Genomic DNA, 15,852 nt, shown 5'->3' with positions numbered 1-15,852 from the left:
CATGTACATGTATGTAAAAATGAATTTTCATTGGTGTTTTTAATATGTTTAAATTGATAATATTTGTTAATTTGTTGAAAGTTACTATATTAAAATATGTATTTATAGAGTTAATATTGATAGTACATGTACTTCTAATTCTTTGCCATAGCTAAGGTGTTGTGAGTCTTGATTTGTAAAAGCAGTCAGTTGGTCCAGTACCACCATTGTTGTCCCTTGATTTTCATTGTTCACTAATATAGTCCCTAGTGTTGACAGTGGGTTACTTGCCATTAATTTGTATACCCCTTCCAAATTTATTTCTCCAAGTTTAATGCCTCAAATTGCAAGAAGGGGATAAAACTACACTGTAAAAATATTTGGGTCCAGAATTTTAAAGGAAAGTAGTGATTTGGTCCAGCTGAAAAAGGTTGAAAATGAGCACTTTGGAAGCTGTCAAAGGATTTCAAGATGCCCTAAACATAAAATTGTCCATATTTTGAGTTAGAGGCGATGAAGTTTTCTATAATTTTGATATAATTTGTTCCAAAAGTAGTACAACACACTGTAAAAGTTTCTTTGAGAAAGCGCAGGTGGGATTTTTTTCATTTTCATTTATGTTCTAAAAGAAATGCACTACCAATTAATTGTGTTCTCGGACCAGTTAGATGTAGAGGAAGGGTAAAAATCTACCAACATCATGACATGAACATAAAAACAAAAACACTGCATGAGGAAGTATAAATTAAGTTTCACAATTCCTACTTTTATTAAACCAGGACATTTTTAAGGACCCTATGACCTCATTTAGAGAAGTTGACCTGAATTTATGTAGCCAAATATTTGTATATAGAAAAACTTTTTAGAATTATACCTCAAATTGCAGGTTTGTTCCTGAATTTATATTTCACTGATCAAGAAAACGATAGTGGAAGTAGGCCTATGGACACACTTTCTTGTTTGCCAAATTTTGACCTCTGTTCATGTTATTACCAAGGCAGGGGGTCTACAAAAGCTATATTGGTTTTGCAATTTCAACTAGAAATTTTTTGAAATATAATTGCAGTTGTTTTATTTTCTTTCATCATAGACGTGAACTTTTGTTAATATGCCTTTTACATGTACTATGTTATACTCCCAAGCATAGAAAAGAGTTTTGGATAAATGATCATCACAAAAAGATAGATTTAAGTTAGGAAATAACTATATTTTAAATGAATAAATAAGAAGATTGGTATAATTGCCAATGAGAAAATTCTCCAACAGGTACCAACAAAGTTTGCAACTAAGTCCATGTAAAGCCTTCAACTAAGCAAAACCATCACTGTATAGTCTGCTATAAAATGCCCTGAAATTACATAGAGAAAACTAACAGAGTAATTTCTGTACAATACAATAAAACAAAAAAGAAACTGCAAATGAAGACCTCTCAATTACAGTCTCCTGAATTAGGACATGCACATTTAAAATGTATTGGGGCTTAAAACACAGGTGCCAAATCTCCCCCTCACCTGGCACAGTGGTGTAGCAGTACATCAAACGTATGCCACGGCTCTTTTATTGGTTGTATTTCATCCTTATCATGATTATATTTGTTGGAAGGTCTTTAAATTGGACTGAACAGATTACACATTTTCTTCTTACATTTTCGTCTATGGCTTTGAACTTATTCACAATGTGAAAGTCAAAATTGGCAAATTTCTAACAGAAACATCTACACTATAGATGTAATGTTTAATTCTGGTGTCCTCATTGCAAACAAAATGACAATGGTATTTGGTTAAAAAAAAAGTTTATAAATTATATGAATGGATGACTGTTTTATATATTATTGAAAACAAAATCCAGAGTCAAAGTGGTCATATCTACTGACTTCCAGTAAGCATTACGAAAACTTCTTCCAAACTAGTAGATGGATTTGGAGAATGGAGAACTAGTACATTTTTCAAACAGAGATGAAACCAGACTGTTTAGTAAAGTTGATTAAGAACTTGATGATGTGATGATGTTTACATTCCATTGTAACCCAACCACCCTCACAGTTTATTGTAAGTATCTAAGCTGTAATACATTTAGTCAACAAAATAAAATCGGTGAATATCAGAGCTTATCACACATGAATACCATTGTTATTTGTCTGCAATAATGAATATTACAAAAGTTCCCGTAAAATTTGAGGTCACATCAAAAAAACTTTCTCCACAAAGGTAAACTGATTGTTGTATGATGTCAATAAATAATGAGTTACACAGGTTCTCAAATAGTGATAAGGTCTTTGGAAGAATTGTGACAAATCAAAAAAATACAACCTACATTTACAATTTGATAAAAAATAAAATGGATACCCATACTGTCTTTAGAAATATTCACATGGTAGGAGATCAAAGGAGTAGGTCTGGTAAGACCCCTTTTTGGCCCCAAAATATAACAGTTTTACAAAATTGTTAAAATGTAAACTTTTAGATTTTTATTGGACAGTTGAATGCTTCTGCTTCATAAATATGGGCTGTTTTTGACAATACAATGCATATATATCGGGTTGTAGCATCATTAAATCATGCTAAATTACTGAAATCTTCAAAATTCTATCATTTTAGTTAAATTTTAGACGGTTTCCGTGTAAAACGAAAGTGGCCGCATTCGTGTTCATCCTTAATATTGAAATGTAAGTTGTATTTTTTTATAATACATAACATATATAAAGTTTGTGGATGAACACGGATGCGGCCACTTTTATTTTTGACAAAAACCATCTGAAAAGTGACGTTTTTTTGCATATTTGAGAGATTTTTCATATTTATACCCCCACTTTAAAAAAGGGGGGGTATACTGTTTTACCTCTGTCTTTCCGTCAGTCCGTCCGTCAGTCCTTCAGTCCGTCAGTCAGTCCGTCCCATGAAACTTTTGTCACATTTTTCTCAGGAACTACAATACAAGAATTTCTGAAATTTGGTTTCATGGTTTATCTAAGTCAGCTATACCGTGTGATGCGTTTTCAGATTGATCACTTGACAACTTCCTGTTTACCGAACACTTGTATGATTTTACACATGATAGCCAAGTTGAAAATTTTCGTCACATTTTTCTCAGGAACTACAATACAAGGATTTCTGAAATTTGGTTTCAGGGTTTATCTAAGTCAGCTATACCTTGTGATGCGTTTTCAGATTGATCACTTGACAACTTCCTGTTTACCGAACACTTGTATGATTTTACACATGATAGCCAAGTTGAAAATTTTCGTCACATTTTTCTCAGGAACTACAATACAAGGATTTCTGAAATTTTGTTTCAGGATTTATATAAGTCAGCTATACCGTGTGATGCGTTTTCAGATTGATCACTTGACAACTTCCTGTTTACCGAACACTTGCATATTTTTACACTATTAATATTATCCACTTGCGGCGGGGGTATCATCAGTGAGCAGTAGCTCGCAGTTTACTTGTTGAGCTTGAATCGGATTGTTTTTAATGACTAAATTAGTTAAAATCTTTCACAAAAACTAATTGAATCAAGTGAAATAGACACTTAAGTGTTTAAAAAGTGGTCAAAATCTTTCGTCAGATGAAACTGAAATTTGAGGCCAAAATGAGTCCTTACCGGACCTACTCCTTTAAAAAGGATAGATTTTTTTCTGATTTGCCAAACTGCAGCAGCTTTATCATACAATTTTAAAATATAATAAAAGTATATTTTACAGAGCTTTTATTCAAACTCATTTGAGAAAAATTGTAAGATTTTGTATAGATTGTATATTGGACAAAGCAATTTTGAGTGAATGAAAAGAAAACTAATTGATAGAATTTCAAAATAAATTATGAGAAGATAATTTTTTCTTCCAGAAGACAAAAAAAACCCAATGTTCAGGTCAAATAATTAGTTATCTTGCATCAAAATTGTATATCTTCAAGATAAGAACATCTGCAGACAATTGATGAATAAAAATGTACTTCAACTGCAATTAAAAAAAAATATGTGCTAGTGAAAATAGACTGAACCAAATATAATATTAGAAGTTATATATTATGAACTTTTGAAAATATTTACTTAAAAGTGGAAATTCCAACTCAGAACTTATAGGATTTTTCTTTAAAGAATCATTGAAATAGTTTAGCGTGAGTCACAAAATGTACATTTAATACATGAATATATTAAAAAAACATTTAAAGATGATTTTTTTGAATTAATTTAAAGTTTAGAAAACCTGTATATGATTTCTTTACTAAGTATAAACATGAGTAATCAAATGTATATTTTATATACTATTACATTATAACACCATTAAACATTGATTTGGTTGAATTCATTTAATATCTCTTTTAAGTATGTATGACTAGAGGTCAAAATTAAAGAGAAAATCAGAGTTATTTCCCCTGGTAGACAAACATCAATCAATAATATAGAGTTATCTCCCATTTGTTTACATCATAGAATTTTTGCATGATTGGTGACAGACAAACAAAGAAATATTTTATCAGCTGATTTGTGAAATGATTTTGACAATGACCTAGTGATTGTAAATCAGAACTAACTTTATATGTTTTAGGAATAAGACTTCATGTTGATGATTCATTTTTATCAATAATCTATTTTTAATTTTATTTCATGATGAACAGGATGTTGACATTTTAAATGTTTTGTTTTCTAGACAGTCAAAATATGGATCATGTGTAGTGGTGTGTGTCATGTGTAGATAGTTATTATAAAAGAAGTGTGACAAAGAATATGGTAAGATTTCAATTATGTTTTTTATTATTTTATTGTGAGTATTATAAAGAAAGGTTAAAAAAAAAATCAACATGCTCAAATAAGGTCAAAGACATTATTTACATTTTTGATGGAAAGCATGTAGGTTTTATTGTGTGGTAGTCTTTCTTCTGTTGATATAATAGAACTCGTTCATAATGGTATGGTGTACATATTTAATTTTTAAAGTATAACAAACATCTTTTACATTTGTTATATGTTCTATTTTCTCAGAAAAAGACTTCTTAAATCTTTACTTTTCTGGAAAAGTTTGGTTTGAGCAGAGCATGACTTTTCATACATTTGTATTATCTAAGCTAAACGGGCCCAAGCTAAACATGTATGTGCATTGTGACAAAGCAGTGAGTTTTAAAATATATGAAATAGGAATAAACTTGTCAGAATTTCTTATAATTGTTGTTAAGAAGTCAATATTTTAGTCATATTTAGAATGTTTTTTTGTAAGCATGATTTGTAGTAGTCATCATTTGTGGGGCATGGTTTTAATATCTGGGGACAAAGCTTTTTTTCTTCGAATATTAAAAACCTTTTTTTCATTAAAATCAAAAAGATATTTTGTTTGACAGAAGCTTAACATACTAAACATACACATATATAGTTGTATCGTTAGGTTGATTTTCTAGGCACCATGTACATCATAACATGTATATATTATGTTCCTTTTAAATTTACTTTGAAAAAAAAAATGTCACTTAATCCCTTCTGAAACGTTTTTATCTGACAGATAAATTAAAATAAGTGAAAAAGGCTTTGCTCATTGTTAATTAGGCTGTACAGCGTGGCCATTATTTGTTAATTTCTGTGTCAATCGGTTTCTTGTGGAGAGTTGTCTCATTGGCAATCATACCACATCTTTTTTATATTGTGGGTTCTACATGTATTTATATATATAATATCAAATTTAGATTATTAAAAACAAAATCAAGGGTTTTTAAGTGCAGTCTAATTTTCTCTACATATGTAAACTAAGTTCCATATCCAATAATCTTTCTTTAAAGAAGTTCTTTCCGAATTACTAACCACTACGAAATATTTACAATATATCTATTAATATGTTTTTAAAAATGTTCAGTAATTTAATCTCTTTTTATGGTTAAACATGATAAATGCATGGTTAAACATGATAAATGCAAAATATCCAATTACTATACATTTAATGGTGTGATGGTGCACATTTTTATACAGGTACCTTCCATATCTCATTTGAGTTAAAATTATAAAAACTTTATACCATAAAACGGAAAAACCTTTGTGCAGGGTTTTAATACAATGACTTATCTGCACTTTAAAATTTGGTCAGATTTCTTCCTTCCTTGTTACTTAGATTTGTTGTGTCGGTCAGAAAACAATCTTATATTGGATGTATTGTACAAAGTTGTATGACCGAGTAGAAATATAATTCAGGTTAGATTTATAAGGACTAGTATTTCATATTGTAAATTCAAAGTAGGATTTAGTACTGTTTGATTTTCTGAAAGGTAATCAGATAAGTTTTTTTTAGGAATATTGACTATAATTGGATAATGATTGACCATTTTCTTTAACCATGTGTTGACATTACAGTTAAGTAAACTGTATACTAGGTTTACCGGAATTTCTGATATGCAAATCATAGAATACACAAATCATAGATACATTGTATCTCTTGATATTTCAATGTTTTCTTTTCTTACTATTTTATCAAATTGCATTTCATTATTTTATCTAGCTTAAGGATGTATTCTTCTGACATTTCAGTCTCGTTCAGTCTCGTTGAAATCTCGTTCTGGAATTATGTCTAAAACATGTGGTACAAGTGGAAAATATGAATGAATTTAAAAAATGTTATAATCAAACTCAACTATGTGAAAAAATTGGGTATTTCCAACGAGTAGTTTTTGAGTAATCAATTTTTCAAATTTTATTACCAATCAAGTCAGTATTTTTAGCCAAAATTTCGAGAAAATAGGTGAGGGATACAAAAAATTATTTTACCAGAAACATGTACATCCCACATCCCTTTTTTCTTTTCAAATTTCTTAGATATGTATGTTTTCAAACATTTATAACAAAGAAGTTGAAAAGTATGCAATTTGTACTTAAAACGGAGAAAAATCTCAAATTTACAAAATTGACAACATGGTAAATTTGGCACAAAAAAGCATCAAAATATGATAAAACTTTCTTATATTAACACCTACCTATAGTGTTTGTAATTCAAATTTATTCAGATTGGTCCCCCTTATCTTTATTGAAAGTATGACAAAAAGTTTAATTGTGGAAATGTGATTTTTTTCATGATTATAGCCCAAAAATAGGTAAAAACTGATGAAAAATGAGAAAATCATCAAAATTGTGTACTTTCAAAGGGCCGTAGCAAAGAAAGAAGTGCACCACCATATGATTTTTTCTTCACCAATTATTTTTTTACAGTCATATGAACCCCAAAAACAGGGTTAGAAAAAAAGTTTAATTCTAGAAATTTTTGGCTCCTCAGAGGTGTACATCCTTAACTTTGTAAAATTTCTTCCTTGTGGGTCAAAAATCATTCTTATCTCAGATGAATTGTTTGAATGTTGCAAAAATATTTAAGTCAGGTCAAATTGATAACAGCTAAAAATTGACCACAACAATAATTCTTTGTTTGTGTTAATGAGTTTAACAGGAAAGACAGTAATAAAAAAATATTTATAATATAAGTGCAATACCTATTTTAAACAGCCTATAAATGACAATATTTGCAATAAGCTGCTTAAATATTATATCATGCTTGAAATTAACAGTGAAGAGTGCACTTTTGGTTAAGTCAAAGTGTTTGAAGTATTTAAGCGGAAACAGCTTATTGAAATACAATATCATAAGTGCTACTGATACTGTATACCAACATCTTGAAAATTGAACAATATCTACATTTTCTTGGATACCACAAAATTTAAAACAACACTCGAATAAACTGCATTTTTATTGGTTAAAATGTTTAGCCATTTACGGTAGATCAGTGTCTTCATGACAAAGTATAAAAAATCATGGCATCAGATATGTGACATCATAATCTTGATAATTGTCTATTTTTATTATGTCCCACCTATAATAGTAAAAGGGAATTATGTTTTTTTTGGTCTGTGCATCTGTTCGTTCATCCAATAGGTCCCGCTTTAGGTCAAAGTCTTTGGTCAAGGTAGTTTTTGATGAAGTTGAAGTCCAATCAACTTGAAATTTAGTACACATGTACCCTATGATATAATCTTTTCAATTTTAATGCCAAATTAGAGTTTTTACCACAATTTCATGGTCCTCTGAACAAAGAATCTTATTTCTCTTGAAAAAAAATATTCTGATGGTCAATGTATACCAGTGAATAAAATATTTTGTAAAAAAAGTCTCTGGGGAGATATATATATTCAGAAAAAAATAATTAAAGACAATATTTTACTCTTTTTTTTTATTATATGCAATTGACCAGGAAAATTATAGTACATTTATACCAATAACTGTCCCTCCCTCTTTACTGCAATCATCTGAAAGCTTGATTGAATTTGTTAGCAACCCAATGATTAACATGGGAGTTGTCATTAAAATGACACAATATATAATTACAGTTGTTCATGACAGAACTGGCATGGTTTGTTGTTGGGGGTTGTGATGCAAGTTCCCAAGTCCTTAGTATATGATAAGATATAAGGAGATAGAGTAAGATTGCTAATTGCAATAAGACAATAACATTGAGAAAGGAAATGGGGAATGGGTTAAAGCGACAACAACTGGACCACAGAGCAGACAATAGCCAAAGGCCACTAATTGGTCTTTAATGTAGTGAAAAACTCCCGTAGCCGGAGGCGTCCTTCAGCTGACCGCTTAAAATACATGTATACTAGTTCAGTGATAATGGATGTCATACTAAACTCCTAATTATACATGTTATACATAAGAAACTAAAATTAAAAAAACATACAAGACTAACAAAGGCCAGAGGCTCCTGACTTAAATGAGACAGGCGCAAAATTGCGGTGGGTTAAACATGTTTGTGAGATCTCAACCCTCCCCCTATACCTCTAGCCAATGTAGAAAAGTAAAATATAACAATAACATGCATTCACCAAATCTAAAAAAAAAGGATGTAAGCAACTATAGATTATTAATATACCTAAGTATGTATTTAATTTATAAAATTATAGGTTCACATTTTAAAAGAAATTGTCAGTTAAATCAGTTAAATTTTAGTTTCAAAATCTGTTTATTAGGGTACGGACTATTTACTGGAAGCAAACATTTCCCCCATAAAAATACTATTAAACGGTTAATAGTTTCAATAACTATTTAATGGAAGCAAACATTTACCCTTATTTTCTGTATTATAAAAATACTTATTTTCTGGCTTATCGAACATTGAACTTGCTGTAGCCAAAAAGTAAGTAACGGTATACATGTACTATAATACCCATAATATTTTTACAGTTTTTCCTTTTTAAGATAAGAATTCATTTTGAAGATAGTGAAAGAGGTGCTTATTAATATCCAGTAAAGGTAAATAATTTGACATTGTAATTTTTTAATAAACTTGAAAATTCAGTACATTAGTTTAATCATGACCATATATAATATATCATTTATATATATTGGAATGTGATGGTGAGACCATTATCTTACAGGTACAAAATATTTTTTTACTTAATGATTTTTGTTGCACCTTTTGTGTTTTCTCATAAAGTACTGCATATTTTCTTTATCTTATTGCACAGAATTATCTGATTATTGAGAAAGTTAAATGAGGGGGATATGACCTTTACTGGGGCTCCGGGATCAGGTGTTTTTAAGCTCGGGATTTTGGGATTGACCCTTTCGGGATCCAGGAATCCTTTTTTAACGATTTCGGGACGTCAGGATTTACTTTATTTAAATTTGGGACCTCAGGATTTCGTTTTTTTAAGTCCAGGATTTCGGGATCAGGACCCCTTCTATCCCCTCTCTTAAATCATTTTGACAGACATATAGATTTTTCCTGGATTTGTTCCACTACTTTTAACAGCTGTGAAAGAAGAGATTCTCCTTAAAACAATCCAGTATATAATTTGACATTGAATTTTTATAAAAAAAACTTGAAAATATAGTACATATATAAAATCATGCTCAGATTATTGATAAACATGGTCAAACATGTGATTGTCTTGTCAATTAATGATGTACATTTTACAGGTGTTATAATGACAAGTTGTAATTTAATTTTAAATTAAAATTCTATAAGTATTGTACTTATGAAGGTAATGGCCAGACGATTTAAAGTACATGTATACTTAAATGTAATTTGATATATTTTATTGTTAACTTGGGATATATCCTCACAGATTAGTCTACAACACAGGTTTAAAGGTAGACCTTACATAAACATGATAAATGAGACTTTTCCATATAGTACATGTGATGTCATTTTCCAGATATTCAGAATTTGTTACTCTTTTCCAAAAAAATCTTACGATTAAAACTGTTTGTAAGTCATTCTGAAACGATGTGTCAAATGGATGTGTATGAATTACAAGTATTTTTACTCTAAAGATTATTTTTTAAATGAGTCACAATTTTACATGTATACAAGATTTTATCAAAATCAGAAATATTTCAAAATAATGCGTACTTCGCCTTAAATTATTTTGAGGAATAGTCATCAAGGATTTTATCATTTATTTTTACTACTCCAGCTTATTTCTATATAAGAAAACTTGAAAGGTTATTAAATATTTAGACCAGGTGGCATACATTTCATTTACCACTTGTTAGCTCATTTTTCTAATATCTGAAAAAAAAAATACACAAATAAAAACTATATACCTGGTAAAAATGCTTATTTATACCAGGATGTGGTTAATTGTCATTTAATATCCTGTATTTATTTTGCTTTTTCAAGAAATAAGGCCAAGTAAAATAAAAACTCATCCCAAATGATTTAAATCTATCTTTGTGCATTAATCGTCATATTTTTGTGCATTTATCGTCATATTTTTGTGCATTAATCGTCATATTTTTGTGTGCAGAGGGTTATACCTGTCAAGTTCATTTTCACTGATTAGACTCAAATTCTCAAATTTGGTTATACCATACTAAAATTTATATCAAAGGAGTAGGTTCAGTAAGACCCCTTTTTGGCCCCAAAATATAGCAGTTTTACTAAATTGTTAAAATGTAAAATTTTAGTTATTCATTGGACAGTAGAATGCTTCTGCTACATATATATGGGCTGATTTTGACAATACAATGCACATATATCGGGTACTAGCACCATTAAGGTCAAGGAACAGTAAATGGGCTATATCTCAGATTTTGCAAAAAATTTGCATACAACCTTGGCTCGTTGAACTACAACTGAAAATCGAAAAAAACAAACATTTATCTCTTTTATTATCTGAAAAAATGTAGATTGATTTCTTTTAATATGGGTGAATATTTGTATAGAAAGCACATAAAATCGGCGAAAAACCTTCTAAAATTTGTCTTATAATCGGCAAATCTCTAATTCTACTCCATAGATTTTTCTTAAAAAACTATATATTGTTGACACATAAATTTCTGTTTTAATGATATAAAATAATCATGGGGTCACCGACTTCGTTTTTTGTCTAATAATCAATTTGTTACCTTGTTCATAGTGAAAAACATCAAAAAAAATTTATGTACCAACAACATTTAGTTTTTTAAGAAAAATCTATGGAGTAGAATAAGAGATTTGGCGATTTTAAGACAAATTTAAGAAGTGGTTTCGCCAATTTTATGTGCTTTCTATACAAATGTTCACCCATTTTGTAAGATTTCAATCAGTAATATTTCAATTGATAAATAAGATAAATGCATTATTATTTCGATTTTCAGTTGAAGTTCATCGAGCCAGAGTTGTATGCAAAATTTTACTGAAATCTGTGACATAGCCCATTTACTGTAATTTTACCTTAAGTCATGCTAAATTACTGAAATCTTCACAAATCTAGCATTTAGTGTAATTTAAGACGGTTTCCGTGTAAAACGAAAGTGGCCGCATTCATGTTCATCCTTAATATTGAAATGTAAGTTGTATTTGATGATAATACATAACATATATAAAGGTTAAGGATGAACACGGATGCGACCACTTTCATTTTTGACAAAAACCATCTGACAAAGGACATTTTTCGGCATATTTGGTAGATTTTTCATATTTCAGCTTGAATCAGAGTGATTTTATGACTTAATCAGTTAAAATCTTTCACATAAACTTATTCATTCAAATAAAATAGACACTTAAGTGTTTAAAAGGTGGTCAAAATCTTTCGTCAGATGAACATGAAATTTGAGGCCAAAATCGGTCCTTACTGGACCTACTCCTTTATAAGGAGTCCAAAATAAACCTAACAATGCATTGACTTGTTATAATGTATCAGCATTTCATGTGGATTGTTAAACTTGACACTATCTATAAATTAACCATGAAGAAGCCCATCAAAGACTGCCATACAACCTGATTAAAACAAAAATGAAAACAAACAAACTAGCACATGCATTTTTACAATGATAATTTTTCTAGGTCATAAAAAACATGTTTGTCATCCCTTTCTTCGTATAAAAATTATTATTATTGTGAACTGACTTCTTCCTGTTTGTTTTCTGGTTAGACTTTTCTATGTTGACATAATTTTCTTTTTGTTAATAAACAAGCGTAGAACGATTAGGGTTACTTATTTTCTTTCAGAATTTTTGGTCTTCAGTACTCTTCAACTTCATACTTTATTTTGTCTTTTTTTTTTTTAAACTTTTTTTTGTGTTTTAGAGTGTCATTGGTGAGTCTTTTGTAGAGTAAATGCACATCTAGCCTCAAAATGTTAAACCCATTCTATACATTAAGTTTAAATCAAGCTAAAGTTAAAGAAAAGGTAAAATGAACTCAGATTCAAATAAGATTTAATGATTAACTTGCAAGACAAGATATTAGCTATATTTTCACCAAATTGTATCAATTGACAGCTAATAGCTATATATAGTGAAGTATTATTTTAATATTCTGCTTTTATAAATATTTGAGACATTGAATATGTTTAAATTTATTTTTTAGAATGTGAACTAGCACAATGCCATCAAATCACAGATACTCCAGTGTTCCGTTAGATGACCAGTTTGACGAGGAGTTTATTGATCAAGAAAGACAACTCCAACAGAATGATGAACAAGAAAATCATGAAATCCAAACCGAATGTGATAACACAGTACAAAATTGTTGTAAAATACCAAACCTAAAAACATGCCGTTGCAACTACTGCTCAAAATGTTCCAAAACCTCAAAAATAGTTATTGCCATAGTGATTCTTGTAGTATTTAATGGATTTTGTATAGGTCTTGGCTGTTTAAGTGTCTTTGTATTAAAACCGGGTCCAGTTTTAGATAAATCTTACCATGCATTTTCAATTCCAAATCATGTAGCCTCAATGAATTATGATTCTTTTAAACTGGCTGCCAAAAACAGTGTGATGGATTCCAGTTTCTATAGTTCTATGGAACGTGCTATTTTAAACTTGAAACGACCAAAACGTGAGGCTACGCCAATCTTAAAAAGAGAAAAACATGACATTAATATTTACAATTATAACCTACAATGGAAAATACAGTGGAAAATGCAGGTTGTTTTCTTAGCTGAAGGGGATGATGAAAAAAATATATTTACAAAAGAAAGATTGGAATTTATTCATGGAATAGAACAAAGGATTATGAATCATACTAAATTTAAAGAGTTTTGTTTTAAAAATCATCTTATTACTGACCCTGCAATTAAAGGAATACATGACTGTGCACCATTAAATTCTCTAATGCAGTATTTTTATCCCACTATTGATGGAAGTAACAACACACATTTTGATGGTTTAGGATCAGAGTTAGCAGACATAGAAAGTACAATCAAATTTGCCATGTCCACATCAGACCATTTCTATTATTTTGTTGACCAGAACATCAACAAAACTCATCGTAAGAGTAGGCTTTTGAGGACTGAAGTTTTATTTGGATCACCAATAAAAGGTTTGGGAAATTTATTATTTTGAATTTTTGCTTTTTGTGCAATTTGTTTGTAAATTGAAAGAGAGTAACTGTTTGATTTTTGAAAAAGGGGACAGGGGAATGATCTCTGATTCTGGATTCTTTTCCTGCCATAGCATGTTTCCTTTGAGTGTGGGGGATCATAAGTTTGAACCATGGACAGTTAAAATCAAGGACATTCAATCGGAATTTGTTGCTTCTCCATTAATGAGGTGGCATAAAGGAGTAAGAGCAAATATTGGTCAGTTCAAAGCAGGGTTAATATTCTTATAAATATTTGAATAGTCTAACCCTAGATATGCATTTAATTTTCCACTGGAGTTAAGATAGTCATCCATTATTCTCTTTATTTTCATCAAAATGTACATAATGCTATATAATCAGAAATACATAATAAGTAAAAAAAATGTTTGTTGGATCAAAATGATCAGTGAAATAAAATAGAGGATGGGAATTGGGAATGTGTCAAAGGAACAACAACTTTGCTAAAGAGCAGAATACAGCCAAATCTATATGTATAATTGATAAAAGCTGTTTGAGAATTTAACAAAAAACTTTATCATTTAGGATACAACTCACCATATGAAAGGAAGGATGAACAATCAGACAAGTTCAAAGATTTTGTTTTGTCTTACGTGGAAATGTTATCTAAGGCTTCTAATGAGTAAGTGGACACAATGTTACTTGTAAGAATGGTTATTAAGGAAAGTGGTAATTATTTAGTTTGCTGTGGATTCATTATTATTCGTTGGATACCAATTTTTTGGTATAGGTGAACCTTGAAATTAAATGTTCATTGTTTGTAAGACAAAGTTTCTAAAGGCTTGTATTTTAAGTATTAGATAACAAAGGATTTAAGACACACAAGACAACAATCCAATTCCTTAATACATATATTGTCCTGAACATGCATGAAATATTTGCTGATGGACATAAAGAAACCAACAATTAATCAATCATTAATACACATGGAAAGAATCATATATCAGGGTTTGTCTCTCCTATTTTCAAGATTTGATTAAATTAAAATTTTTTCGTTAATTAGTGCAGAAAACAAAATTTCTCATTATGTCGTGTATTAATTTAGCTGCTGTGAATGGGTAAAAGATTAAACACATGCCAAATCAAAGCAAATGTTTGTATACTATAGCATCTTCTGCAAAAGAACTAGAATTTCATCTTACAGTAAAACAGTCAGCCTGTCAAAGATCTTTTATTTAAGCAATTTGTCAATATTATGAAAAAATAGGCAATATAAACGTTTGTCATTTATTGAATTTTAAACCTATAACCTTTTTTAAACGCAAAATGAATTTATACCATTACAAATTATAAAACTTTCTTCTGTAATATTTTCAGAAAAGTGACGATTTTATACGGAGGAAATGAGATATTCGACTATGAAGTTAACAGTGTATTTTGGAGTGATGTCAAGCTGGCATCCTTCAGCTTGGCGGCCATCTTTATCTTCATGCTCATCCTGACATCATTTTCCGTATGGTTGACGTTCTTTGGATTATGCAGTATTCTCCTCTGTTTCCCGTTAGCCGTGTTTTTCTACCACACAGTGTTTAGCGTAGCTGCCTTTGGTATACTTAATGGAGTGGCTGCTTTTGTAATTATTGGCATTGGTAAGATTGATAAGGACATGTCCTTTGGAGTTTGGACAATGGACATTAAGTAACTAACAATCATAAAATCGTAAAATCACATAGAAATAACCATTTATCAGGGTTTAGAATTTAATATATCTCAGCTTAGCCAGTTTATAGAAACCACTAGTGGTTGGTCATGGATAATTCGCTGTTTCAGAATCTAATGCATCCTGGGTACCGTAATATTTTCAAAAGCGTTTTGATTGGTTTAAAACGTTAAAAACAATGGAAATTAAACCAATGATGTAACGTTATTTTTACTTTGGGGTACGAACAATTAAATTACCCATGATGCTTTAGATTCTGAAACGGCCAATTGGTATGCAGTTTTATCATAGGCACATCTCATTTCCATGCTGGATGGCCCTTCATCACAGTTCATTGACCTTGGCTGTTTTGCATACTATTTTACAAGTATTTACAT

The 15,852-nt window shown here is 30.1% G+C and overlaps 1 protein-coding gene across 4 annotated transcripts in view; it reads left to right on the top strand.

Moving 5' to 3' along the window:
• Positions 1-4,407: 4,407 nt before the first annotated feature.
• LOC134693038 (protein dispatched homolog 3-like) overlaps positions 4,408-15,852 on the top strand; it is a 33,943-nt gene continuing 22,498 nt past the window's right edge. The window contains exons 1-5 of one of the 4 annotated variants that reach the window (XM_063553736.1): positions 4,474-4,492; positions 4,631-4,710; positions 12,800-13,755; positions 14,341-14,437; positions 15,133-15,404. In XM_063553736.1, coding sequence (XP_063409806.1) covers positions 12,816-13,755; positions 14,341-14,437; positions 15,133-15,404 — 1,309 coding nt within the window. In that variant the 5' untranslated portion in view covers positions 4,474-4,492; positions 4,631-4,710; positions 12,800-12,815. Of the gene's footprint in view, positions 4,711-6,046; positions 6,154-12,799; positions 13,756-14,340; positions 14,438-15,132; positions 15,405-15,852 lie in introns of those variants that run through there. The other 3 variants (XM_063553735.1, XM_063553734.1, XM_063553737.1) reach the window with 3 other exon arrangements.

Source organism: Mytilus trossulus, chromosome 12 (genome assembly GCF_036588685.1).
Source record: "Mytilus trossulus isolate FHL-02 chromosome 12, PNRI_Mtr1.1.1.hap1, whole genome shotgun sequence".
NCBI lineage: Eukaryota > Metazoa > Mollusca > Bivalvia > Mytilida > Mytilidae > Mytilus > Mytilus trossulus.
Note: the sequence above shows the minus strand (reverse complement) of the source record. Positions and strands in the feature narration are given on the sequence as shown.